Here is a 27,776-nt window from a genome sequence, read left to right as displayed (position 1 = left end):
ATCTTCTGCCCGTGCCCAGTCCTGGATGGGATTACCCAGTCCTCCCTGCCCTGCACCCGACTGCAGCCTCGGTCCTCGCACCTTGGCGTGCTGCTGCCCCTCTCCGCAGGGCAGCCCTGGCCCTGCTCCCGTCTCCTGAGCACCAGCTGAGTCACCGCGATGTCACCCTGCCTCCTTGCAACATCTCTCATTTGCTGTTCCAGGAGCAGCGAGGAGCCTGTAAATACCGGCTTTGGCAAGACTTCTGTTTTGATCTAATCGCTCCGCTTCCTTCAAAGCCAGGCCCGGAGAAGAGCCGAGTGAGGCAATAGGGAAGGTCACGGGGAAGCTGTAATTGGGGAAGATCAAACCACGCTGGAGGAGGGGCGTGGACGCGGCAGGGCTGGCTCAACCCAGGCTGACGCGAGGCCGCAACGCCGTGGGCCTGCCTTCCACAGCCACCAGCTGCCCCAGATACCCCCCAGCACCCGTGGCCACGCTGCCGAGCTCCCTGGCACTGGGGGCACAGCGCTCTGCCCACCCCGTTCCCGTTACACCTGCAGTAGGTTGAAAGCAATATGTTTGCAGCGTGGTCCCAAGCGATGGCGAAAAGCCACGAGGAGCCCACCAACCACCCGTGGAGCCCACCAAACCCCAGCTGGAGCTCGGAGAGCAGGCACACACCATCCCCATCCCACCCTGCCAATCCTCCTAACCCCAAACCCTGCAACGAGCCCTGGGCTGGTTTTGGGGACACGTCCCCCCTGGGCTCCCCATTTCTTGCCCTGCCTCCCCCCTTGCAGCCCTGCCCCTGGGGTCCCCTCCCCAGCCCCCAGGTGCCGCAGGTCCCCCCGCGGGCACGCGCGCCCCTCGCGCACGCGCTTGCTCCCTCCTCCCCCCCCCCCCCCCACCGGAGCCATCGGGCGCAGCCCCGGCGCGCGCGCGCGCTCGCGTGCACGCGCACGCCCGGCGCGTGCGCGGGGCGGGGCGGCTCCCGGGATGGCGGCGGCGCGGGCGCGGCGCTGAGGCCGGAGCCGCCCGGCCGGGGGGTGCCGGTGAGTGCGGGACCGGGGGGGGGGCTCCGACCCCGTGGCCGAGCCCCAACAGCACCGGGAGGGTCCCTTGGGGAGGTCCCCGGGGAGGTCCCCGGGGGGGTCTCCAGGGGGGTCTCCAGGAGGTGGCGGCGCCGCCGCCGCTCGTGCCCGCTGCCGGTGCTCGCCCTTGGGGAGCGGGGAGCGCCGGGGGCGCGCACGGTGGGGGCCGCTCCGGGAGCCGCCGGTGCCGGTTCGCGGGGGCGCGCGTCGGGGTCCCGGCTCCGTGCGCACCGCAGTGCGCTGGGGCTGTCGGCTGCCGGGCGCACGGCTCCTGCGCTTCCTGCGGCAGCGAAACGGGAAAAGGGAGGCGGCAACCGGGAGCTGGCGGCTCGGGGCACGCAGTCCCGGAGCCCTGCTGGAGGCAGGATGGGCTGGAGGTGTTGGAAATGGCTCCCGGCTCCCCAAAACGCTGTGCGCAGCTTGCCCCATCCAGCCCGGGACGTGGCTGCCGGCACCGTGCCCGGCCCCGGCTTGCTGCAGCCCCCCCAGCCTGCCGGGGATGCTTCCTCCCCGAGCCGGGAGGGAGAAACGATTAAAAAAAAAAAGCCCCGTCTGCCATTTCCAGGCCGCGTTCCTATGGCAACAGGGCAGCAGAAGAGCAGAAATGAGGCGAGGCCGCGGAAATGAGCGCTGCGCCCGGGAGTGCACGGCCTTCACCCGGCCCTTCGCAGCGGGGTCGCGATGTGGCACCGTCCCTGCCCGGATCCCAACCCGCCAGGTCCTTGTGGGCAGGAGGGTGGCCACGGGGCCAGCCCTGTGCTCAGCGGGCTCGCTGTCCCTCGGGGCTGCAGTGCAGAAAGCGGGGGCTTTTTGGGGAGGTGGAACTGGGGGACCACGCGTTCCCCAAGCTGGCCGTGTTCCTGCTCCCCCTGGGCTCGTCGGTCCTGGCTGGCAGAGCGAGCGCTGAGGTCAGGCAGGAGAGCGTCTCTGGAGGGTAACCTGAGCTGCCCCAGCACCCCGGGGTTGCAGGTGAGTTGCGTGGTGTCCTCCTGCAAGGTACACGCGGTGCCTCCCGTGGTTGCACGGATCCGCCTGTGCACAGCCCCGCTTCCCAGGGATGGCCATCGAGCAGCCCCAGGAGCAAGGCTGGGGCCTGCTGGGGCATCAGAGCTCGCCCAGGGAGCGCCTTCAAAAAAAAAAAAAATGCTTTCCCTTCAGGTTTTGCACATTCTGAGTTGAAAAAATCATTTCTGGGGATGCTCAGAACCTGGGAAACCATTTTTTTTTTTTTTTTTTTTTGCACTCAAGCCTGTAAGAGCAGCCCTGAGCGCCTTCCTGCTCTTGTTCCGCAGCCAGCAAACGGTTCGGTGTGGGTTTTCTTGGGGCACTTAAAAAAGGGTGGGCAGATTTGATTGGCAATACTGGAGTTTTCCGACGTTGCGTAGCGTTGGCGTTACCCAAGAGGTGCTTGACACTTTCTCAGAGAGGTGAGAGCCCCGCTGGGAGCAGCAGCGCCGTGCGGGCGCTCGGGAGGTGTCTGAGGGTGCGGCAGGGCGAGCAGCAGGTAGGTCGCTGTCGGATCGCCTGTGAAACAAAGGAGCAATGGTTTTGGTTGCCTCGATTCGTTCCTGATGCCCTTCGAGGAGGTGCAGGAGGAGGTTTTTGTGTTCAGGTGGTTCGTGTGGGCGCACGGGGGTCCTGTCGTCTGCTTTGCTGCGTGTGGGGCTCGAGGGGTCCCGGCCCTTCCCGTGGCATTTCTGCTAAGGTGTCACCTGGGGCGGAGAGGGCCTGGGATGGGCTTTGGGCTGTTTTAACCGAAATCTAGCAGCAGCCACCTTGGCAAAATCCGCTTTGCTGTTCCTCCCCTGCCTGCCGCCGTGGAGGGGGGTGTCTGACGGGCTCCTTCTGGAGCTCTTCTTCTTTTTCTGGGTTACTGCGCAGAGCAGGACAGTCTGGCGCAGATGTTGCTTGCTACTGCAAGAATCGAACTTCTTTGTATCAAACGGGGAAAAAAGCAGATGGTTTTCTGCTCAGAGCTCGCACCTGGGTTTTGATTCAGGGCTGGACAGAAGTGTGCCAAGCCAGGAGGACACCTGGAGGGCTCGGGGACCTGGCTATGGAGGGCAGGCTGGCCAAATGGATGCTTGTTGCTTTATCCATGGATCCGTGTGGATTTTAACCTGCTCTTGCTGCCGTTCTGATACTCCCAGCTGCTGGCGCTGTGCTTGTGGCGTGTTTTTACCCAGCTCTGGCCGGGTGGGTCACTGACCACCCCCTGGCTTTGCTGGGCTGCTTCGCCTTGTACTCGCAGCTCTCTGCCGAGGCTATGGGTGCTATTAATCTCCAGAGGCCCAGCTGCCTGTGGGTGCTTTTGGCCGCAGGAAGCAATCCCAGTGGCAGCAGCACGGCCCCACTGCGGCCAGAGGGAGGAGGAGGAGGCGGCTGTGTCGCAGGGGCAGCCGGGTGAGGCACGGAGCAGCGTGGCCGCCCCTCAGAGCCAGCTTTCCCGTGTCTGCAGGCGATGCTTTTGTGCAGCGTCTGCTGAAAACACAGCCTGCCTGCCTGCCTGCCTTTGCTCGCACGAGTGCAGCAAGCCTCCAAACCCGGGGAACTGGTGCTGTACCCTCCAGAGCTGGAGAACCTGCTGCCGAGCATCTCCTGTGCTATTTCTGTCCTTTCATGTGGCTGCCAGCCTCTGGACCAAGCCGTGAGGCTGGGGCTGGAGCACGGGGCTCCTCGTGGCACAGGGCACCTCCGAGGTGAAGCTGGTAAGAGGGGACTTGCTGGGCTCAGCCTCCGAGCACAGCAGGGCTGTTGTTTGGCTCAATAGCTCCTTTGCCCCGACTTTGTGGTTTGCGTTTCCCGGCTCCAGTTGCCAAACGTGATGTGATGAAGTGAGTTCAGCTGCCTGGCACAAGACCTTTGAGGTCAGGGATTTCTGAGATGATTATTTGGCATTTATCCTGAGCTGCTGGCGGGGCCGTGCTACCTCCTCTTGTCTCGTCATCCCAGGGTCAGCCGTGATGCTGGCTGGCTCTGCTCGTGCTGGGGCTGACCCCCTGCACCGGGGTGTTGGGGTGAGTGCCAGCACAGCTCAACTCCTGCCGGGGCTGGAGAGTTTCCTTGGGGAACCCCTGCGTGCCCGACGAGCGATGGCTCAACTGGAAGCGGGAGGAGGGCTGGTGGGTTCCTCCAGAGAGGGGAAGGGCTTGGGTGCAGCACCCTGGGGCGCAGACCTCTCTCCCCTGTGCTTTTCTCAACCTTGCCTCTCCTCTGGGACAAGAGTTTGTTCTGGGCAAGCATTGTTCCCGTTGCACAACCACCACTTCTGCGTCGCGGGAGGCGGGGGCGCAGCCTGAAATCTGAACCAAAAGAAGGGGTGACAAGTGCCTTCCTGGCCGGCCTCGGGCTGGTTGTGGTGCTGTAATCCTGTGCTCACACCCCTTCACTACATCTTTTCCCTGCCCGTGGCTGGCTGAAGCACCCCTACGAGGTTGTGCAGCTGCCCGAGCGCTGGCTCCCTTTGCGCAGCAGCCTTCGGGGTGTCTTGCAGAGCCCTGGGCAGCAGCGTGCTCGCCCGGCGCTGCCTGTGGGGCTCCTGCCCTGCTCCGTGTGGTGGGTGCAGCACCCCGGGAGCTCCGTGGGACGTGGCTGCAACACCTCCTGGTGCTCTCAGGCTGGGTTTCCGAGCAGCAGCCTCGCTCACTGCGTGTCCAGATGCTTGCAGCTGCCTCGAGGCCGTGCGGATGGCTGGGAGCAGATAGCACCAGAAACCCAAGGCGCCTCTGGCTCTTGAGGGCTCCTCGTGACCCTTGGGGAGGGAGCACTGTGGTTATTTTCCACTCTTTCGGGGCTGAGCTGGTTGTTGCGACATCGTCCTGGGAGCGGCGATAGCCACCCTCAGCCTTGCTGCCGACGCCTGGGATGTTTCCTGGTCTCCTCACACCATCATCATCCTCAGCTCCTGGCGCTCCTTGTGGCAAAATGAAACCCTGCTGCCCTGGGGGGGCTCAGCAACCTCTGCCCCACCACGCAAGCTCCTGGGCCTTGGCGGTGGGGAGCTGCCGGGGTCTGCGAGGGCACCGTGCTCACTGCTCTCTCCTCTTCCTCAGAGTCCTGCGGAGCGGCGGCGGTCCCCGTCCGATGGGAGGATGGTTGTTCTCAGGCAGTTTGGGCTGCTCCTCTGGAAGAACTACATCCTGCAGGTAGGCACAGCGCTCCTGGGGGGCACTGCCTTTGGCACTGCCAGACGTGGTCACATCAGAGCTTTCCTGGCGTCCCGGTTCTGGTGTTTCTGTGTCAGGGCAGACGGGCAGGGATCGGCGCCTCTCTGCCTCTGTCCCCATCCCCTCGTGCCCACACTTCCCCATTACCCTCGCTTCTGAAATCAGGCAGAGTTCAGCTTCCTTGCTCGTGGGCACGATAACCCCCCGTGCCCTCCTGTGCGGCGTGGCTTTTCTGAGCTATCTCCTTACACAAATCCTTGAAGGATTTGGCAGGTCCTGAGCGGTGCCTGTAAACCACGACCCAGATGGTTTTACCCCATTACTCTCCGCTGTCCTCAGAAGCAGCTTTTAGGGGTGCATGGGCTGCCTTAAACCACCTGGAGCAGCGTGGCTGTGCCTCTCACCAGGCCTGGGCAGCACGGGAGGTGGGAGCAGCAGGCTGGGCAGCTTCGGTCCCCATTTTGCACATCAGCACTTGTATAAAAGTAAAAGGGGGCAGAGGGGAGGGTGAGCTGGGCTGCTGCCTCGGCGCCAGGAGCGGGGCCAGCTTGCAGCGTCCCACCAGGAGCATCCCCTCCTGGCACAGGGAGGGGAACACACCTCCACGTGGAGCTGGGTGCCAGGGTGGGGGCACGCAGCTTGCCCCGGGCTGGCAGCAGCAGCCGTTCGTGGTGGTGGCTGTGGATGGGTGTCCCTGGTGCCTCTGAAACACGGCAGCGTGGACGACTTTCGCGGTAGCAAAAGCTCGTGCTGGTAAATGCGCATCAGCCGCCAAGTTCACGGAGCCAGGCAGCCCTTCTGGAGAAAGTCCAAGGGACTGTTAGAGGGTTAATATGGTAGTAAATCTGCAGGAGGCTGCTGGTCTGCGAGAGCTGCGTTATAAAACCATCAGACAACTGCAACACTCGCTTCTACGAGCGTCGCCTTTGGAACGCTCCTTTTCCCTGCCAGCCCAGAGCCTCGGCATCCCTCCTGCGATGCCAGGGCTGACTCCGTGCTCCTTGTGCTGAGAGGCTGCCCAGCTTGCTCCTTTTTCCCCTCCCGTCTGAAAAATAAATCCTTCCTCCAGTCTGCAGAGAGCCTGGGAGGTTATAACTCGCTGGGCAGCGCCGCTCAGGGGCTGATGGTTGTGGGTCTGAAGGAGCTGCTGCAGGCAGGGCTGCACCCAAAACGCCCCACGGTGCCGCGGATCTCACCGGGGCTTGCTAGGCTTGGGGTGCGTGCAGAGAAATCTCAGGAGCCGTGGCTGCAGCGATTGAGGTCAGGCGAGATGGGTTTGCCCTGCCTGTGGGCAGCTCGGGCTGCAGGAGGAGGCGCTCCTTGCCCCCGCGCCGCAAAGCATCCTGCAAGAGGCTGGGCGCCTGCCAGCAGAAATGGAGGAGCCCCATTTAAAATGCTAATTAATGCCCGGGCTGAGCACGTGCTGGCAGTTAGGTTTTGAAGTCTTGCGAGGCAGCCCCGGGGGAGAACTGAGGGGCTGGAGGGTGGTGCTCGGGCTGCCTGGGACGCGCGCTGAGCTCAGGCTGACTCTAAAGGCACGCGGCTCAAAGCCGGACGGAGGTTGGGGAAGGGGACAGGAACCGCCGTGGCTGGGAAGTCCTGGGAGGTGTGGGAACCTCCTGTGCGGCCGTCAGAGCCCGCCTGGCCTCGTGGTTAACTTGGCTGCTTCCTTTGTTGTGGCCAGCTGCAGGAAAGCCCCGGCTGCGAAACCAGCGCGGCGAAGCGAGGAGCGCTTTGGGCACCCGGCGTTCGCGCGCCCCGATCGTCGTTGCAGCACTTACTCTGCTTCCAGTGTTAACATCTCGGTCTGGTTTTTGTTCTCCCCTCCCCTTGGCCTCTCCGCAGAAACGGCAGATTTTGGTAACGGTCATCGAAATCTGCCTCCCGCTGCTGTTTGCTGCCATCCTGATCGCGCTTCGGCATCGGGTGCACTCCATCAGCCACCCCAACGCCACCATCTACCCCGCCGAGTCCGTGGATGAGCTGCCGGGCTTCTTCTACCGCCGGCACCCGAGCAACCCCTGGGAGCTGGCCTACGTCCCCTCCAACAGCAGCGCCGTCAGGAGCATCGCTGAGGCGGTGGAGAGAGCTTTACCCATCAGCATCCGAGGTGAGCGGGGCCAGGCCACAGCTCGTGCGTGGTCGCGGCTCCGTCCTGCACCGCCGCGGTGGCGTGGACGGGGCACGATGTGCTCAGCTTCGTGGGTGCTGGGGCAGCGCCTGTGCTCTGACAGCCGGGGTGAGGAGGTCTCCCAGAACAGCCCTCTGCTCAGCAGCCTGGTCTTACAGGGAACGGGTAAAGCAAATGAGGTTGGAAAAAAGGGCATCCAGCTGGATGAATTTAGGCATCGTCAGTCTGCCTTCCACCCTGGGACCAGAAATTCTCGGACAAACTTCTATTCGGTTAAATACCCACGCTCAGTTCCAAGGATGCCTTGGTTTTTGTCAGAACGTCAAGGCAACGGTTTTCCTGTGTAAAGCTGCAGGGTTTAGTTCTGATTTTTGTCACATCTTGTTGCAGTTTCTATCTAGAAAAATACTGGCTTAAAATAGTTGAAGAAAACTGGCTGTCGCTTCCCTAAAGCTGAGCATTTTGGAAATCTCCTTGCACAGAAAATCTTAGCACTTCGTGTGTGAAACTGAAAATAACGTTAGGTTTTTCTGTGCAAGGATATCTAATTTCTGCTCTGCGAGTACCGGCAGCTCACGGCCCGGCTTTCCTCCCTGCAGCTCAGGGCTTCGCCTCGGAGAGGGAGTTTGAGGAGTACGTCAGGGTGGACAACCGCTCGGGCAGCGTGCTGGCTGCTGTCGTCTTCAAGCACCGCTTCAACCACAGCACGGCCCCGCTGCCCCTCCAGGTGAGTGCTGCGGGACCCCAGGGACAGCGGGGCTGGATGCAGCCCCCAGCACCTTGCTGCTCCTGGGACAGGTCCCAAAATTACCCCTTTGTGGTTGGTGCGCGACGTGGTCGTCCTCCCCGCAGGTGGACTATGAGCTGCGCTTCAAGTACAGCCCCAGGAACGCCCCGCGGAGCGAGCAGACGGGCCTGAACCCCAACCTGGACCGTGACTGGCACACCAGCTACCTCTTCCCACTCTTCCAGCTGCCCGGCCCCCGGGAGGCCAAGTTTGCGGATGGGGGAACGCCAGGTGAGGCCTACACTGCTCCGCCAGGCGAGGAGATGGGCGTGTGGATCTTCTTCTTTTCTATTTTTAAATGGGTTACAGGAAAACATATTTCAGGGTCCAAACTATCTAGGATTTATCGTGCTGTTTAAATGCTTAAAATAGAGCAATTCTGTGGTTTGAGCGCGGGTTTTTAATGAAAGCCAGACCACAGCCTGAGCAGGAGTCAGCGGCCACGTTGCTGGAACTGGCACCAGTTTCAGACCAGCCCCGCTCTTGATTTCGGGAGCTTCCTTTCTGGCTGTGAAAGGGATATTTCCCCCAGCCTGGTGTCTTCTTCCTCCTGATTTCACGGCAACATCAAGCAAAAGACTGAAGGCCTGAGAAGGCAGGCAGCCTGTTCTTGCTCACAGAGTGTAAATAAAACCAAACACAAGAGAACAATACCTGCTAGTTCAAATATCCTGCAGGACGGGGTGACCAGAAGCTGGGATCAGTTCTCTCACTACAGTGTTTGTTTAGCAACTTAGTTAATATATAACACCGAGTAATCTCATATTCTCACCTTTTCCTTACCTGTCTAGCATGTTTTAAGCAGCCAACTTCCAAAATGCTCTCTTGGGGCGTTCTGAACAGAATCCGAGTCTCAACTTCAGTAACATGGCAGAAATCCCAAGGAACAATAGAACAGTTAAAAAACAAAAATAAATCTTTCACTATTTTCTAACGCACAAAATTTTTAAACCAAATGTGTCCGTAATGGGATATGTTCTTCCTCACCAAAACATACAATAGTTTCCCATGTTCTTGCTTTACCAAAAAAACAAAACAAACACCACAAATAAGCTCTGCTCAGTGGCATTGTTGATGGTTAACAATGACCGAGAATCTTAGAGGATTGCAGTTTATTTTGAGGATCTCTGCTAGCTCTTTTAAATGATGATTGCTAAAGATTTAAATTCCTCTGATTTAAATCTTTCCCAGCATCTGCTGGAATGATAGAGAGTGCTTTCATAGCAACTTTTCCTTCTGTTTTGAGCTCTTTTTATGTTTCCTGCTCTTCCCAAGAAATCCCTCCTTCTGTAAAGGCTGCTTCGCCTCCAAAGGCGCCGTGCTCTTCTCTGCTTCCTGGAGAGCACGCGCCCATCCCTGCTTTATGGTGTTGTTGCCGTGCAGGTTATATCCGAGAAGGTTTCCTGGCGGTGCAGCATGCGGTGGACAGGGCCATCATGCAGTACCATGCCAACGCCAGCGCCGCCAGCCTGCTGGAGAACATCACGGTGGTGGTGCAGCGCTTCCCCTACCCGCCCTACGTCAACGACCTCTTTGTCCTCGCCATCCAGAACCAGCTGCCCCTGCTACTCATGCTCAGCTTCACCTACACCTCGCTCAACATCGTCCGCGCCGTCGTGCACGAGAAGGAGAAGAAGCTGAAGGTAATGCGAGGGTCTGTAGGCATCCAGACAGGCCTTGGATATCTCCAGAGAAGGAGACCCCACAGCCTCCCTGGGCAGCCTGTCCCAGTGCTCCGTCACCCTCACCGTGAAGAAGTTCTTCCGCGTGTCGGTGCAGAACTTCCTGTGCTCTATCTTGTGGCCATTACCCCTTGTCCTGTCCCCACAAACCACTGAAAAGAGGTTGGCCAAACCCCTCCGTCTCCCACACTTATGGGATTTATACACCTTGCTGAGATCCCCTCTCAGTCTTCTCTTCTCCAGGCTGACCAGCCCCAGGTCTCTCAGCCTCTCCTCATAGGGAAGATGCTCCAGGCCCCGTATCGTCTTTGTGTCCCTCCTCTGGACTCTTTCCAGGAGATCCCTGTCCTTTTTGTAGCGGGGAGCCCAGAACTGGACACAGCACTCCAGGTTAAATCCCTGCTGGCTTTGGAGCCAGCACACAGGAGTCAGGGATTAGCAAGGCAGTGCGAGGAATGTCGCTAATCCTGCTGCTGGGACGTGGCTCTGCGCTCTGCTTCCCGTGGTGTGAGGGTGCTCGGAGGGGGCAGCCCACAGAGAGGCAGCTCTCGTGGGTGCAGGAGATCAGCGTGTGGGAAACGGGACTTTTGTCTTTCCAATTTGGAACCCCGTGTTTCCCTGCTGTGGTGCGTGGGCAGGGGGGAGCTCGGCCAACAGCTCCTGTGGGGCACCCGGGGCTGCCACCTCCCTCGACAGTGCTGGGGGGGCAGAGCGGTCGCCACCTCTCCACCTCCCCTTGCCGTGGCCACGTTCCCCTGCCCGGGAAGCGTGGCAGCAGCCCCGGGTGACGGCGTGACCTCCCTGCAGGAGTACATGCACATGATGGGGCTCAGCAACTGGTTGCACTGGAGCGCCTGGTTCCTCATGTTCTTCCTCTTCCTCCTGGTGTCCGTGTTCTTCGTCACCGTGCTCTTCTGTGTCAAGGTGAGTGGCTGCCCTCGGGCCAGAAGCTCTGCGGTGCCGGGGCACGAGGGTGATGGGGCTCCTGTGCCGCGGGCTGGGCTGTCCCGGTGACCTGGGACTCGTCCCCGTGTGTCACAGAGGCTGGAGTTGGCCTTCTCCTGAGCTGCGTGGGCAGAGCTGGAGCTCTGTGGGTGAATGCACGTCTGTTTCAGTTGCTCCCAGCTTTGGGATGTTGCATCCACAGCCCCGTAGCTGCCTCTCACAGCAGCAGTGAGCTGCCCAGGAGGCTGGGTGGGAGCTCTGCGGGTGCAGGCACTGTCCAGGCAGGGCCATCCCACCGCTCAGGGTTGCGTCCTCGGCTCCTCGAGCTCTCCTCTCCTCACATCTGCACCGCAAGAAGCAGGAGGTGGCTGTCTGGATGCAGAGCCAGGCATCCCCTGCCTCGTAGACCCTGCATCACATGAGGACAGCCCCGTTTCCTTCCTCTGGACTGCTCTGGGAGGGTCTGGGTGTCTCCACCTGCCTTTTTTTGCCTTTACCCCACGGAGGACACCAGGCTCGCAGTGCCAGCCCCACGCCTGACCCCGTTTTTTTGGCAGGTGAGCGAACAAGGAGCAGTGCTTACCAACAGCGACCCCACGCTGGTGTTCACCTTCCTCGCCATCTTCTCCATCTCCTCCATCTCCTTCAACTTCATGGTGAGCACCTTCTTCTCGAGAGGTGAGTTCCTCCCCGCCCGCCTCCTCGCAGGGCTGGGTGGGTCGGCACGCAATGCCCAGGGGGGTTGTGCTGTAAGACCTCTGATTAAGTTTGGTTGGGAGGGGGTTCTGGAGGTCATCAGTGCGTGCAAAGCAGGGCCAGCTCCAGAGTTACATGAGGTTGCACGGGGCTGCGTGTAGAATAACTTGTTTTGACATGTGGAGGGGGGTCCTTTCCTCCCTTTTTTGGCTGCGTTTTCCACATCGTGCGTTGGAAGTGTACCCTGGCACTTCCAAAACCAGATGGGCTCACGTGTTAGGGCCTTGTCCAGCTGCTGCAGCCCCGGAGTGCACTGGGTTGGGCAACTCATCGTCCTGCCCCCCTTGTACAAAAGGTCTCCATCTCTGGATGGAAAGCTGGTGGGAAGTTGGTTGATGTTTTCCCTCCCTCTTTTCTCTGTGCTCGCAGCAAATGTTGCGGCTGCTGCCGGTGGCTTCCTGTACTTCTTCTCCTACATCCCCTACTTCTTCATCTCGCCTCGCTACGACCTCATGTCCCACAGCCAGAAGCTGGCGTCCTGCCTTATCTCCAACGTGGCCATGGCCATGGGGGCACAGCTCATCGGCATGTTTGAAGGAAAAGGTGAGCGCGTCCTTCGGTGCGTCAGAGCTTCCTGCGGTGGGTCGGGACGGGCTGGCAGGTGGTCTGAGGGGCAGAAAGAAATCAGGGGGCGGCTGGATGTGAGCAGGATGGGTAATTTCAGGGTGCTCCACAGCTCTTGTCAGAACCAAGGTTCTGCCTTCTCCAAACCCATGCATCTGGCAGTCACCAAATGGAGTCTGTGCTTTGCACAATGCTGTCACGTGCCACTTTGGTGGCAAAGTTAATTCTGTTCCAAGGGATGGGAACTTACTGTGTTTCCTCCTTTCCATTTTTTTTTTTTTAAATTCTACATTAGTAAGAATTCGCTGTTGGTTCCAGCAGAGGCGGCATTTTTGCAAAGTGGTGGGACTAAAAGGAGGCTGCAGTGGCCAGAGAGGAGATGGTTTCTTCCCAGGGCAGTTATGGAGAATGTGATAGAAGTTTGGTGATGTGTGCAGGGGACAGGGTGGGAGCCTCCAGATTTAGTATGCTTCTGCTACATCTTTCTGTATTTGAAATGGAGGTTGTTGGGCTGTGCATGTGCTTCTCGTTATAGAGCACGGAATTAGGGGCGGGGGTGCTATCTTGCAGCCCTGGGAACACTTGCTGCTCCCCTCCATCCTTCGGGGGGTGAGCGAGCGCCCTGGGCAGGGGTGAGCAGTGCCCTGTGTCACTGCAGGGACTGGCATTCAGTGGAGGGACCTCATGAAGCCCATCAGCGTGGACGACAACTTCACCTTGGCACAAGTCCTGGGGATGCTGCTCCTGGACTCGGTGCTCTATGGCCTGGTGGCCTGGTACGTGGAGGCTGTCTTCCCGGGGGAGTACGGCGTGCCGCAGCCCTGGTACTTCTTCCTGACGGTGAGCACTGCCTGCACACCCTTTCCACCCTTTCCAGCAGGACTTACGGGCATTACTCAGCGATGTTTTCTGGTTTGGGGCCGTGCAGCAGGTCGGGCTAAAGCGAAATGGTGGCACCACCAGCTTCCATCTGTGGTCAAGGGTGATGCAGCCAGATTTTTTTCCATGACCTGCAAGACATAGTTCTTGTCTTTCAATCTTTGTCCCAACACTTCTTGGCACGCACGGTGTTGCTGACCGTGTCTCCATGCCCCAAGCAAAGGCATCAGAGAGAAGACCCAGGTGAGGGCCAGCAGACACAGTCGCTTGAGACCGCCCTGAGCAGCAAGGTGCAGCGGGGTCTGTCCCGTGCTGTCACCGCTGGCCTGGGGAGGCTGCAGCTGCAGGGCCAGCCAGTTGTCACCCGTCGGCTGTGCTGCACTCACTGCCAGGTCTGATGTCACCCCAGCCTGTCCCCGTGGTGGTCACTGCAGCTCAGCTGCTTGCTGAGAATTGCCTAAGCTGCACTGAGACATCGCTTCTGATCGCGTGAATGTTGGGAGGCTTTTCCTCCTCCCCTCTAAACCCCCTTATCCCAGCATAATTGCACTCGAGCATCCGACTTCCTCTTGAAGCTAGACCCACGCAGAGCTCTTGGTGGAGCGGAGATGCGGGTGTTGGGATGGTGATTTGGGGCAGAAGGCAGTAGTACCCCAGGGCAGCCCTGTGCTGGGCACCTTGGTGTGCTGGCACTCAGATGCCCTAGGTCCGGGAGTTGCTGACTTGCTGTTTGCACAGGGTTTTAAGGTCCTGGACACTTCATTCGTAGAGAAGCAGGTCAAAAAGGGTGTAACTGCAGCAAGTGGATCCCAGGCCTTTTCCATTTAGAGCACACAGGGTTTTGGGGGCTGATGAGTGTCTCTCTGCCTTCTCCTGTCAGCCCTCGTACTGGTGCGGGCGCCCCAGGACGGTCATAGGAAAAGAGAAGGAGGAGGAGGAGGACCCTGAGAAAGCCCTGAAGAGCCAGTACATCGAGGAGGAGCCTTCTGACCTTGTGTCAGGAATCAAAATAAAGCACCTTTCCAAGGTACTGCCTGCCCAGCACAAATTCTGGTCCCGTGCTCTCCCTTCCCCCGTGCTGTCTCAGCGTTCGAGCAGTCCTCGTGCAGCTCCTGCAAGGAGCAGCCAGGTGTGGCCGTCAATGGGAGCACAGCTCAGGCCTTTCCTCAACAATTTGTCAAACAATCTCACAGCACCCTGAGCTCATGGGGTGCCTTGATCCCTGCTCTGGAAGGGCAGTAGGCATGGCCTGCATGGTGGTCCGGGCAGAGCAGCCCCGTTCCTCCAGCACAGCAGGCCTGCAGGGCTCTCCGTCCTGGTCCCACCGGGCTGAGCTGTGCTTGCCCATGCAGCAGCAGTGCCTGTTGCACCTGGTGCTTGGTTTTCTGAAAGCTCCCACCTCTGGGGAGGTTCCCCGTCACTTACTGCCCTCTTCACCCAGGGGTCTTCAACCCCACGTGAACGTCACAGGCTTGGGCTGTCTGGAGGGCGCAGGCCTGACAGCACCCGCCCTGAGTGCAGCATCAGCTCAGTAACGTGATCCCTGCAGGTCTTCAGAGTGGGAAACAAGGTGAAGGAGGCAGTCAAGGACTTAACAGTGAACATGTACGAAGGGCAGATCACCGTTCTGTTGGGACACAACGGGGCTGGGAAGACCACCACTCTGTCCATGCTCACAGGTAGGGGCTGTGTCCAGCCTGCGGGCTTGCTGGGCAGGGCTGGGTGGGGTCCTCTCTGTGCTTCCTCTCTGAGCCTGGAGAGGGTTTTGCCCTTCCTCAGAGCACCTTGGGTTTGCTGAGCTGTTAGCTGGGGACGGCAGGGTGTTGGGAGGCACATCAGTGCCTGGGGGAGATGGAGGGAGCCTGGGGCATCGGCCTGAGGGTGTCCTCCGGGGGGACGGGCCTGGAGCAGATCGCAGCCAGCCCTGCCAGGAGAAAGGACTGGCTGTAGGATGGGTTGCTGTGGGCTTTCTGCACACACAGCAGCACCAACTTTGCCTGTGGAAGCCTCTCGGCCTCCCTTGTGGGTGGGAGGGAAGAGCTCCGTGCTCCAGCCTCAGCGGGTGCCGGCCAGGCAGCACCTGGGGGTCTCACAGCCACGGCAAGGCCCTGCTCAGCCTCTCCAGCCTTCCTCCAGCTCAGCCGTGCAGGCTCAGCACGGTTCTGCTGCTGCTCCTCGCAGGTCTGTACTCCCCGACGAGCGGGCAGGCGTACATCAACGGCTACGAGATCTCGCAGGACATGGTGCTGATCCGCCGCAGCCTGGGGCTGTGTCCCCAGCACGACGTGCTCTTCGACAACATGACGGTGGAGGAGCACCTCCACTTCTACGCTGGGGTGAGCCTGGGGCTGGGGCAGCCTGGGGCAACCTCGTGGTGCAGCACCCCATGCTGCTCGTGGGGCTGTCAGCAGGCAGGCAAGCCCCTGGGTGTGGAGCAGGGGCCGTGGTGGGGCTTAGCAGCCGGTTGCTGGTGAGGTGGGAAGGGTTTTGTCAGGGATGCTTGCCCCCTGCGGGTGTACCAAGCCCTCTTTCTTTTTGTCGAGCAGCTGAAGGGGTTCCCAGCCTCCAAGTGCCCCGAGGAGATCAACCACGTCCTGCGGATCCTGAACCTGGAGGACAAACGCCACTCGCTGACCAAGGCGCTCTCCGGAGGCATGAAGAGAAAGCTCTCCATCGGCATCGCCCTCATCGGGGACTCCAAGGCAAGCATCCGCGGTGGGGCTCACTTTGAGCCTTTCTCCCCGGGGTAACATGGGCTTTTTTTGCAGCTCTGAGGTTGTCCCTCACCCGTTGTGTGCTAGTGGAGCTGCAGGGGCAGTGAGAAGGAGGTGGAAGCACTGCCACCAAGGGAAGCAGCTCTGAGACTGATGTCCTGAGGTTGCAGTGCAGCTCTGCTGCCTGGGAACTCCCCCAGACAAACTTTGGGGGCTCAAGGCTCATGGGTGCCAGGTTTACCCCTTCCAGCACCACCGTGCCTCTCCCAGACCCATTTTGACCCGCGCCCATCTCCCATGCCCAGGTGGTGATGCTGGATGAGCCAACGTCGGGGATGGACCCAGCCTCTCGCCGAGCCACCTGGGACCTCCTCCAGCAGCAGAGGAGCAACCGCACCATCCTGCTCACCACCCACTTCATGGACGAGGCCGACCTGCTGGGGGACCGCATCGCTATCATGGCCAAGGGCGAGCTGCAGTGCTGCGGCTCCTCGCTCTTCCTCAAACGTAAATATGGTAAGGAAGGAGCAGGCGGGCTGTGCCAGTGTTTGTCCTCTCCCTGCCTCCCCGTCATGCTGTTACGCCTTTCCTGAGGCCCATACCCTGCTTGTTTCTCACCGCTAGTCGCTCAGAGGTGGCTGGTGCTGTGAAAGCTTTGCTCCTTGGCTTGCCTTCAGCCCTTCTCGCTGGCTTTTGCATTGTCTGCAGCCCACACAAAGCCAGCAAGGCCCTGCGGTGCCTTGGCAGCCCCTCTCTGTGCTCCAGCACTGAAGGGCCAGGTCTTACCCTCTTTTTCCTCTCTTCCCAGGGGCAGGATACCACATGGTGATGGTGAAAGAGCCTTACTGCAACCTGGGGGAGATCTCACGCCTTATCTGTCAGTACGTGCCCAACGCCACCATGGAGAGCAACGCCGGGGCAGAGCTGTCCTTCATCCTACCCAAAGAGAGCACCCACAGGTAATGGTGTCACCTCCTGCTCTCCCTCCCCGAGCGGGTCCCCTGTCCCCATGCACTGGGGGATCTCTGCTCTCTGCATCTCCTGGGAAGCTGCGGGTGTGCGTGAGCCCGTGGCTGCAGTGCTGGTCCTGAGGAGTCGAGTTGGGTTCCTTTTCTCACGGCAGTCCTCCGGCACGTCACTCTCGTGCCACCATGCCTGTCATGCAGAAACTGCCTGGGCAGGGGGTGGGAGGCTGGGGGCGTTGGTTTCTCTGGATGGGGCAATGGCACAAGGGTGGCTGAGGCTGCCTGTGACAAGGGAGAACAGCACAAAACAGAGCCCAAAAGCTGTTCCTGAGGATAGAGGGACGCCCAGTGCTGCAAACATCCCTGGCTACAGGACTCAAACCATCACTTTGAGATCTCTCATCCTCTTCTCACCTGTGGCTGTGCTGAAATCCAAGCCCCAGGGTGTGCCCCTGGATGGGTGCTGCAGTGCACGGCTTTGTCTGCCGTCCATGAAACCACCTCCTGGTGCCCCCAAGCAGGGGGATCTGCCCGCTGGAGCTGGCTTTTGGCTGCAGCAGAAGGGATGAGCAGCAGAGCCTGACACCTCGCTCGTCCTTCCAGGTTTGAGGCCCTGTTCACGGAGCTGGAGCAGAAGCGGGAGGAGCTGGGCATCGCAAGCTACGGTGCTTCGGTCACCACCATGGAGGAAGTCTTCCTGAGGTAGGGGGACAGGGAGCTGGGTTGTGGTCCAGCTGGTGGGAAGAGCAATGTGTGGGGGCACGAGCTGGGTCCTTCATCATGAGCTGAGTCCCCCCGAGAGTGGTGGTCAGGGACCCTTTGGGGCTGGCTGCGCAATCCATGTGCCTTAGTCATGTCCTGCAAGAGTTTTCCAGAGGGTAATGGGATTGGGACCATGCAGCGTGTGGGCAGGGGTGGCCTGGGCTCTGTGAGCAGCACTGGGACAGTCCCAACAGCCGTCTTGTGGCACAGCCCCCATGGGCATCAGCAGCAGTGGTGTCCAGCACAGCCCCCCAGCTCTCTGGGCTGGAAACAGCAAGTCCAAGTGTCGGTGTGAAGTCCCACTAAGTCATGTTCTTACCTTCTCCCTGCAAAAACAAACATTTGATTTTTAATGGATTAGAAAAAACAAACAAATAAACAGAAAAAAAAAAAAACAGTTGCAACTGTGGAAGAAGCTTCATACAGGCAGCACCTTTCTCCCACGGGTCCTTCCCAAAGTTCTGTGTCTGAATGTCCAGACTGGGGGAAAAACACCTGCTCTGGGGAGAGAAGGAAGGTTGGAAGGCTCGATCCAACGCAGGTTGTGTTGGGCTCTCCACAGCACATGTGGGTTTTGTCTCCTGGGTTTGGCTTCTCCAGCTTGATCCCGTCTGGGTTCATCTCTCATCCTCCCCTGTCCCTCCTGGTGCAGAGTTGGGAAGCTGGTGGACTCCAGCATGGACATCCAGGCCATCCAGCTGCCTGCTCTGCAGTACCAGCACGAGAGGCGTTCCAACGACTGGGCCATGGATGACTCCAGCAGCCTGAGCGGGATGACAGACATGACGGACGACAGCGGAGCGCTCATCACCGAGGACTGCTCCAGCATCAAGCTCAACACCGGGGTGAGTGCTGGGTGTCAGGGCCCCAGGGACAGGACCTCGGCAGTGGGGTTACCGGACAGAGCACCCCACACGGCCCCGTCTCACCTTGTGTGAGTTGAAAGCTGCAGGTGGAGAAGTGGAATCCGAAACTTAAGCACAAATTATTTTAAGGGTTGCTTGGGGTTGGTCACTGCCAACCTGCACGTTAATCCCGTGCTCTGTAGAGGTGCCACCTTGTGAAGATGTCTGGGTGATCCCAAGTGTTTCTCATCTGCTTTTGCTACAGCCCTTGGCGTTTCCAGCAGGGAGATGAGAAGGGTTCCTTTCCCTCGCTGGGTGTTCCAGATCTGCCGCAGTCCTTCATGGCCTGCTGCCTACATGCCTGTGATAAGTTGCCCTGTCCTTCTCAAGGGCACGTCACACACTAGAGGGAGAAAGATGTTTATGGTTTAAAAAGTAAAGAAGGCGCTCACATGCGCTGGGCTTGGGAGCTCCAGGCCTCTCAGCTGCCTTGGCAGGCAGCCGTGCCGCAGCAATCCTATTTGAGAACCTCCCGTGCTGAGGGTTGGGCTGAGGTGAAGGCCGTGCCTGAAGCTGCTTTTCTGAGCCCTTAGATCCCAAAGTGGATTCTGAACGGCTGACCAGCTGCACCGAAGTCAAGCAGCTGCCCTGCCTACCCCTTTGCTGGAAGCAGCTGGTGGCACAGCCTGGGGGCTGGAGGGGGACAGGGAGGGGTTTCTGGGCTCGTTCCCTCCCCAGCCGTGCGGGGTGGTGCTGGGCCCGGCGCTGACCTGCCTTCTCCCCTGCCAGTTCTACCTGTGCTGCCAGCAGTTCTACGCCATGTTCATGAAGCGAGCCATGTACAGCTGGCGCAACTGGAAGATGGTGGCAGCGCAGTTCCTCGTGCCTCTGATCTTCACCGCCTTTGCCCTCATCGTGGCCAAAACCTTCCCGGGACCCAGGGACTCCTCCCTGCTGAGGCTGACGCTGGAGCCCTACGGCCAGACCATTGTGCCTTTCTCCGTCCCGGCCACCTCGGCTCTGTCGCAGAAGCTGGCAGAGCAGTACGTGGAGCTGCTGGATGCCCAGCGCCAGGCGCCGCTGGAGGTGCTGGGTGAGGCTTGGCAGGGCACCCGGGCAATGCCCAGTGATGTGTTTTGGGGGCTGCAGGCTTCTCTCCTGCAGCTGGGGTCCCACCTGATGCACCCTGTTGCATCCTGTCCTGCACAGGAGGGTCCCATGGCGGGCTCCTTCCCCTCCTCACCCGGGCAGAGCTGTGTTTTTGGAGCCAAGTGGGCCACCAGGGGGTTTCTCCAGGTGGTCCTGGTCAGCTCTCGTTGCCTGGAGTCCGCCTGTAACAGCAGCGGTGTTCGGCAGGTGGCCTGGAGGAGTACCTCATCTCGAGAGCATCCGAGGAGGGGGGAGCCTTCAACGAGCACTACATCGCTGCCGCCTCCTTCGAAGGAGCTGGGAACCGCACGATGGTCACCGCGCTCTTCAACAACCAGGCCTACCACTCCCCCGCCACGGCCCTAATGCTGGCCGACAACGCAGTCTTCAGGGTGCTGGCAGGCCCCAACGCCTCCATCACGGTCACCAACTACCCGCAGCCCCGCAACATCACCGAGAAGGCCAAAGACCAGCTCATGGAGTACGTCCGATCGCGTGGTGCTTCCTTTCCTGTTAGGGTGTCTGGCAGGGTGGGTGGAGGTTTGTGGTGTGCCAGGAGGGCTGTTTGTGCCCTCGTCCCACAGAGACATGCTTTTTTTTGGGGCATTCACTAGCGTAGACTCCGCGGGAAGCACGGTGAAGGCGTGTTGGCCCCATGCGGCCTCCGTGTCGGTCTGTCAGGCTGTTCCTGTCCTAACCAGCCCCGCTGCTCTCCCGCAGGGGCCAGACCGGGTTTGCCATTGCGATCAACCTGCTGTACGGCATGGCCTCGCTCGCCAGCACCTTCGCCCTCCTGCTGGTCAGTGAGCGGGCCATCAAGGCCAAGCACGTCCAGTTCGTCAGCGGCGTCTACGTGGTCAACTTCTGGCTGTCCGCCCTGCTCTGGGACATCATCAACTTCCTCATTCCCTGCGCTCTGATGCTGGTAGGTCGCTGCTGGCAGCCCAGCACCCTCCTGTCTCAGTGAAACCCCCACAGTTCGTGGAAAGTTGCAGGGATCTCCCAGATGAGCTCCGGATGCTTCTTGTGGATCCTCTGGGAGATCTGGGATGTGTGTTGGTAGAGCCCAGCTCCCCTGATCCAGGTCGGTTGGGTGCAGCGGGTGTGGGCACTGGCACTAGAAAATCTGACGGGTGGGAGCATGGAGAGAAGTTCCCTGGATTCACCTTTAGGCATCAAAATCTGCAGAAAGAGGGCTTTCCTTGGGGACGGGCATGGGCTGCTGGTGCCGCCAGCAGGAGCTGTGTGGGAGCAGTTCCCTGGTCAGGGCGGTGCAGCCTGGGCCACGGAGGCAGGATGGCATCGCTTGCAGTCAAGACAACCGTGTGCTCTCCTCACCTTGCTGTGCCCCAGGTGATATTCCAAGCCTTTGACGTGCAAGCCTTCACGCAAGACAGCCACCTCGTCGATGTGATGCTGATCTTCCTCCTTTATGGCTGGGCCATCATCCCCCTTATGTACCTCCTCAGCTTCTTCTTCTCGGTGGCAGCCACTGCCTACACCCGCCTCACCATCTTCAACATCCTCTCGGGCACAGCCACCTTCCTCGCTGTCACCATCATGAGCATCCCAGGTGGGTGGCTGCCCTCTCTGCACACCCAGTCACTGAGAAGACACAGCCCCTAAGGGGGGGGACTCCTTCACATTAGGCTCTAGGGCCACATAGCAGAAACCCCCCCAGACAGCCCCTTCTCACCCGTTAAGCAGAACAAAATGTGTTGTTTCTCCTTCTGAGATGCGTCAGGGTCTTTCTCTAAAAGCAGCTAAATCCAGCCTGTTGATCCTTCTCTGGTCCTCTTTCAGAGCTGGGCTTGGTGGACCTCTCCAGAACCCTGGATAAAGTCTTCCTGGCCTTACCCAATTACTGCTTGGGCCAGTGCATCAGTGACTTCTACCAGAACTACGAGTTCATTCAGTTCTGCACCTCCTCCGTTGAAGCCATCTTCATCTGCAAGGCATTCAGTGAGTCTCTGCCTTGGTCCTGGCCGGCCCCTTTTGGGGTTCTCTGTGGGGCTGGGGGTGCTGGGAAGGCTGGTGTGGGTCCAGCAGGGCTGTGGGCAGCTCTGGTTCTGTTCTGGAGGAAATCCAGCTGGAGTTGGAGGTGAGCTCTGCTCTGCATGTGCCCTGTGGCAGCTGGAGGTGATGGAGTGGGGTTTGTGGTGGGGATTGGGCTAAAAAATCCACAACAGCATCTGGGTCCCTGCTGTGGGGGTGCCTGTCCCCAGGGTGCTCCCGGACAGGGCTCGGGAAGGAGATGCTCGCCTGGGGAGGTGGCTCCAGTGTCACCAGGCCTCGAACCCAACCTGGGCAGTAGCTCCAGGTGTCAATTTAAAGCAAAAATGGGGCAGCATTGGACACTAACGGAGCGATCTAGATAATGAACCTTTTTTTCTTACTAATGAGAAGCCAGGAGCTGGACTCGATGATCCTTGTGGATCCCTTCCAACTCAGGGTATTCTTTGATTCTGTGATTTGGAGGAAAATGTGGACTGGGGAAAGTTTCATGGACTAGTCAGGAAAAGCCAGGCACGGTCCTGAACGAGTGACTGGGTCTCTTCTGTGTCTGTGCCCAGCACCTTGGTGCCAGACGCCCTCCAGGACCTGAATCCTCTTGTGGGAAGTGCTGGAAAGAGCTGTGGGCAGGGAGCCCGGTGGGGGTGGGGATGGGGCTGGCAAAGCTCACAGCTTTCTCTGAAGCTTATCTGCCCTTCCCCAGAGTGGGGATTGATCCAAGTTTGGTTTTGTTCCAACCCTGCTCAGATATCAGCTATCAAATGAACTACTTCTCCTGGGAGTCGCCTGGGATCGGGCGGTACTTGACCTCCTTGACCATCCAGGGCTTCTCCTTCCTCTTCCTCCTCTTCCTCATTGAGACCAACCTTCTCTGGAGGCTGAGAACTTTGGTCTGTGGCATCTGCAGGCGGCGGAAATGGGTGAGCTGAAGCACGTGGGGGGGAGAAGCAAGGTGCCCTTGGGACAAAGCAGGAGTCCCCGCGGGCTGGAGACAGGCCTGTGTCCCTTGCTCAGATCCAACCCAAATGCTGGGGGTTCGTGGGGTCACTCGTGGTGGTTAGGGCTCCAAATTCTGCTTCTGCCTCCATTTGGCACTCTGCATGAAGTGTCACTTGGCTGAGATGCTTCAGGAGCTGCAGCTCCCAAACCCCACGGGCTCTTGGCCTTTTTACCTCAATCATCTTCCCTGGGGAGCAGCCGTGGGGCGGGTTGCTCCGAGGGGCAGGTCCTGTGGGGTGTGTGGGTTGGAGTGGGATGCCCCGGAGGTGGCTGATGGAGGGGGTGGCTCCTGCCAGGGCAGCCCAGAGGAAGCCCCTTGTCCCCCAGCAGCAAGGTGACGGTGCTTTTTGTCCCTGCATTCAGGTGGCACTGCTGAACAGGGTGTCCGTGCTTCCTGAGGACCGTGACGTAGCAGACGAGAGGAAGAAGGTTTTGGAGTCACCGCCAGAGCTGCTGTCGTCTCTGAGCAGCCCCCTGGTCATCAAGGAGCTCACTAAGGTGAGGAGAGCGTGGTCCTTGCTGGGCATCCTGCTGGGAGCAGAGCCGTGCTCCCTGGGGGCTGGTGAAGCCCCCGCCAGCCTGGCTGTGCCGAGGGGCACCTGGCATGTGCCGTGTCCTGCACGCTTGTGCTGTGCTCTCCCCCAGGTCTACGACAGCCGGGAGTCCCTGCTGGCAGTGGACAGGATCTCCTTGGCGGTCAGCAAAGGGGAATGCTTTGGTCTCCTCGGCTTCAACGGAGCGGGCAAAACCACCACGTTCAAGATGCTGACAGGTGATGAGAGCATCACGTCAGGGGATGCCTTTGTGGATGGCCACAGCATCCTGGCCAACATCAAGAAGGTACCGAGGGCTGCAGGGGCGGTGTCTGGTGTCCTGCTGGGCTGGGCTGGGTCATCTCTAAGTGCCTCTGAGGAGGGCATGGTTGCGAGTGTCAGGGGTGATGTGATGCCCCAAGGATGCGGTGTTCTCATCTGGCTCCCCGTTAATTTGTTCACCTGGAAGCAGTCCCCTCTCCGCTGGGTTAACAGATAGGAAACAAAGGGGAGCCTAACCTTGGGAGGGCGGCAGAAGCTTTAAAATGGGTTAGCTCTGCAACTGGGCACATGAAAAATGTGAGTTAGTGCCCACGCTCAGACGGTGGTCTCCCTAAAACAAGCAGGTGAGATGCTTCCAAACCCCTGCTAGGTCTCTCCTTGCTGGGAATCGCCCACTCCCTGTGGCAAGGCGAGAGATAAGTCACAACCCGAAACACCCCGGAGCATGGGTCAGGGGTTTCAGCCCCATCCCTGTGTGCACCTACCCCCGTCAGCCCAGGACATCCCCGTTACCCGAAGCCCATAACCTCGCGGAGGTGCAAAGCGACCCTCTGGGGGTGCCAGGGCACCTCGCGGTGCAGACCTGCTGCCGAGCTGACCCCCTTGGCTTCCTCTCTCCCCCCTAAAGGTCCAGCAGCGGATCGGGTACTGCCCGCAGTTCGATGCCCTCCTGGAGCACATGACGGGCCGCGAGACCCTCAGCATGTACGCCCGGCTGCGGGGCATCCCCGAGCGCTACATTGGCAGCTGCGTGGAGAACATGCTGAGGGGGCTGCTCCTGGAGCCCCACGCGGACAAGCTCGTCAGGACCTACAGGTGAGCAGGGCCTCAAACGCGCCCCTGCGTGCCCCCACACCCTCTCCGAGGGGTCCTCTGCACTTTTCCTGGCGTGGTTTCCCCGTGCTCACGTCGGGCCCCTCTCCATCTCCCCCTGCAGCGGTGGCAACAAGCGGAAGCTGAGCGCCGGCATCGCCCTGATCGGCGGCCCCCCCGTCATCTTCCTGGACGAGCCCTCCACCGGCATGGACCCCGTGGCCCGGCGGTTGCTCTGGGACGCCGTGACACGGACGCGGGAGTGCGGCAAATCCATCATCTTCACCTCCCACAGGTGACTCCTCCGGGCAGGGCTTGGGCCCGAGGTTTTGGGGGAGCAGCGGGCAGAGCCGGCATGTCCCGGCACCCCTGCCCCACTAAACGAGCCCCCCCTCGTGTCCCGCAGCATGGAGGAGTGCGAGGCCCTGTGCACGCGGCTGGCCATCATGGTGAACGGGCAGTTCAAGTGCCTGGGCAGCCCCCAGCACCTGAAGAGCAAGTTTGGCAGCGGCTACACCTTGCTGGCCAAAACGCGGAGCGACGAGGAAGGCGAGCTGCAGGCCTTCAAGGCCTTCGTGGAGAAAACTTTCCCAGGTACCGGGAGCTGCCGGACTGGGGGCCGGGGGCTTTGGTGAGCTTCAGGAGTTTCTTAGCTCACAGCCTCTCTCTCCTGGTCTCTCCCAGGCAGTGTCCTGAAGCACGAGCACCAGGGCATGGTGCATTACCACTTGACCAACAAGAACCTCAGCTGGGCACAGGTAAGGGGGTGCTGGGGCACGTCTCCTCCCTTTGCAGGAGGAGGTGAGGGTGGCCGGGGGGGTGGCTGCGTTCCTGCGTGTTCACACGCTGATTTTGCTTGTGTTCATCTCCCAGTATTTCCTGAAGGCTCTGCGACAGCAGGGCGCTGGAGGGGCTGTGTTTGGTCATCATGTCCATCTCCCTGCCGGGAGCACAGCACGGGGTTCCCGTGAGCCAGCACAGACCCTCCAGGGCCCGCGGGGTTTGAGCCTTGCTGCTCCTTGCTGCTCCCCGGGGCTGCAGGCGGTGGCTTTGCAGAGCCACCAGCCCTGTTGGACCCCAGCCCAGGAAACGTGTGCATTTTTTTAATGGGCTCGGGTACTCTGCTAAATAATGGTGCTCTGCTAAATAATCCGTCTCCTGGCTTCTCACCACCCTCCTGCCAGGGAAGGTTTTGCTGCCCCGTGGTTTCCATGGGGAAAAGCTTTGCTCTTTCAGCCGCAGCCTGCTGTGGCTCTCCCCAGGATGAGGGATCTGGCAGTGACTGGTGCTGCTGTGCTGTCCCGTGCAGGTCTTTGGGGCCTTGGAGAAAGCCAAAGAGAAGTATCGCTTAGAAGACTATTCGGTTAGCCAGATATCCCTGGAGCAAGTCTTCATGAGCTTCACTCGCTTCCAGCACTACACAGAGGACAGAGGGAAATGAGCAAAAGCCCCCTGGTGTCCTTCTCCATGGACTGGCCCTGCTGCCTATACATAGTATATATAGAGACAGTAATTTATATATCAGCGTGTGTCTTAAATAATGTATAAATGTAAGAAAATTTTCACTGGGGTGGGGAGAGGATGGAATCGTACCCTCTGCTCTCGGGAACACGAGCAGTGCGTGTGCACGGGTGTGCGTGTGCCTGCGTGCGCATGTGACACTTCACTCGTCATCATTTGTCCCCATCTACAAAAAAAAAAGCCCCCGAAGCTGGGGAAGGCACGGACGGGTGCAGGCAGGCGTTGTGGGCTGGGGCTGGAGCTCCGTCGGCAGTGGGGCGCAGGAGCCTCAGGTCCCCACACCCCCGTCCCGTCCCCCCCACACACCCTGCCCGGCACTCACACGCACCAGGAGGTTGCTTCATGGTCTGTGCACGCATGCTGAATTGTATTCTGTTCGCTGTTTTGGTTTGCTTGTGGTTTATCAGGATGCTGTTGAATAGCTTAGATCCAAAACGTTTGCTGGGTTAATTGGGGTGCTCTGTGGTTGCCCTCGGGGGCGCTTTGCCCTAGCTGGAGGGGACACAGAGGAGCAGCCGCGGGTTTTCCCCAGCAGCAAAACTCCCACCCCGAGCACGAGAGGTGCAGGGAAGGCAGGAAGGACAGGCTGTGTCTGCACAGCCCTGGTTAGCGTGAGCAGCGTGTGCTGAGTCGTCTCCGTTGGCACCAAAACCCCTGGTGCCACCACCCAGGCTCCTGGTGCCATGGCAAAAGGGAACCCCGAGAGCTCCTCTTCCTCCTGCTGCCCAAAAACCTCCGTGGGCGCGGGCGAGCTGGGCAGCAGCCCGAGCAGAGTGCGAGGCCGTGCGGGGCTGGCGCTGGGCCGGGGGAGGACACACGGATGGCGAAATGCCCAGCGCGTGATGAATCCTGCCCTGGGGCTCAGCGAGGAGGCAGCAATGGGGTGGAGGTGTTGCAGGCTGCCTGGGCACGCTGCCTGGCTCCGTGGTGCGTCCATTAAAAGGGTGAAACAGCAGCACTGCCCTGCAGCCTGTGCCACAGGCTGCAGGATGGAGGCTTGGAGCTGGCGATGCGCTCAGTGCGCCCGGGTCCTGCTGCTCTGCCCCCTCCTCACCGTGCTGGGCTGCAGCCCCCGCTGAGCCCGGAGCCCAGAGGCAGCAACGGGGATTAATTTTGGTGTTTCCCAGCGTTGCTTTTTTTCGTTTGTTTGTTTTCCATACGTGTTTACTCTTGTCTGTCTCTAACTAGTCCCTGTGTCACCTGCGGGCAGTCCCCTTCTGGCTGGCTGCTCCGCGATCAATGCAGAGCTATTTGCACTATAGTAATACACACAATTGCACATACTAAAATGAATTAATATTTATGGCAAGGGGTGCTGATTCCCTTCCTGTGATTGCATTGTCAGGGGTTGGGCTACGTTTTGGGTTGGGTTTTTGTTTCGTTCCTGTAACCAAATCGTTCTTTCCTGTTCCATCCTTCCCTTTGCCTACTGTTGTTGTTGAAGATGATGGTGCATCATGTTACTAAGAATTTCCCTGGATCTTAACCAAGTCTGTTTTTTATTGGTGAGCAGCAGCCCCCCGGCACCCAGGAGGAGCCCCCTTGGGCTGTGGGTGCAGGGGATCTGCTCGCTGGGAGCATCCCCACACCACGCGGGGGATAATGAGGGAGCCGGGGAGGAAAACCCCAGCACCCCCGACCTTCCCCTGCTCTGAGCTGCTCAGTTGCAAGGAAAACGTGTGGTGCTTTGTTGGGCTGTCCTGGATCTGCCCAGAGCCTGTTGAACTTGTGGTGCCAACTGGGGGCAGAGGGAGACGAGTAGGACAGGGCAGAGCTGCACCCACAGAGGGGGGCAGTGGGGCAGGAGGGCTGGGTGGCACAGCCACGCACCCCCAGCACGGGTCCTGCTGCGGCAGGAGGGACCTGACGGGGTGCTGGGTGCCTGACACAGGACCAAGAACGCTCCTGACCTGTGCTGGAGCTGGCCCCAGGTGGGCACGGCCACCCTGAGGCACAGCCAAAGCTGTGGGGTGGTCCCCAAGGCCCCCAGGATCCCCCAAGGCCCCGTCCCGCACCTCTCCTCCTGCGGGGCCGGGATGCCGGGGGTGCAGCTGCTGCTTGGCCCCAGGCAGGAGCAGCGGGGATTGGGGATGTGGCTGCTGTGCCCAGGGGGGCTGCAGCACTGTTCTTGTTCCCACCATAGGAATAAAACAGATTTTTTTTTCCAGTGGGTGTCTGCTGGCCTCCTTCAGAGTCC

General features: G+C 59.9%; 1 protein-coding gene across 1 annotated transcript; it reads left to right on the top strand.

The window, feature by feature from the left end:
* Window positions 1–915: 915 nt before the first annotated feature.
* On the top strand, window positions 916–27,746 carry ABCA3 (ATP binding cassette subfamily A member 3). The gene is made up of 31 exons (XM_038187086.2): window positions 916–1,034; window positions 5,126–5,218; window positions 7,085–7,349; window positions 7,970–8,097; window positions 8,223–8,388; window positions 9,541–9,800; window positions 10,647–10,763; window positions 11,342–11,462; window positions 11,910–12,083; window positions 12,763–12,944; window positions 13,864–14,010; window positions 14,533–14,662; window positions 15,165–15,319; window positions 15,530–15,685; window positions 16,003–16,213; window positions 16,506–16,656; window positions 17,266–17,364; window positions 18,077–18,269; window positions 19,059–19,362; window positions 19,626–19,899; window positions 20,139–20,343; window positions 20,772–20,991; window positions 21,222–21,380; window positions 22,179–22,351; window positions 22,794–22,928; window positions 23,076–23,270; window positions 23,874–24,061; window positions 24,183–24,353; window positions 24,465–24,652; window positions 24,743–24,816; window positions 25,368–27,746. Exons 2-31 carry the CDS (start codon window positions 5,165–5,167, stop codon window positions 25,497–25,499), a joined length of 5,127 nt encoding a protein of 1,708 aa, XP_038043014.1. The 5' UTR covers window positions 916–1,034; window positions 5,126–5,164; the 3' UTR covers window positions 25,500–27,746.
* Window positions 27,747–27,776: the final 30 nt, after the last annotated feature.

Source organism: Anas platyrhynchos, chromosome 15, assembly GCF_047663525.1.
Source record: "Anas platyrhynchos isolate ZD024472 breed Pekin duck chromosome 15, IASCAAS_PekinDuck_T2T, whole genome shotgun sequence".
Classification (NCBI taxonomy): domain Eukaryota; kingdom Metazoa; phylum Chordata; class Aves; order Anseriformes; family Anatidae; genus Anas; species Anas platyrhynchos.
Note: the sequence above shows the minus strand (reverse complement) of the source record. Positions and strands in the feature narration are given on the sequence as shown.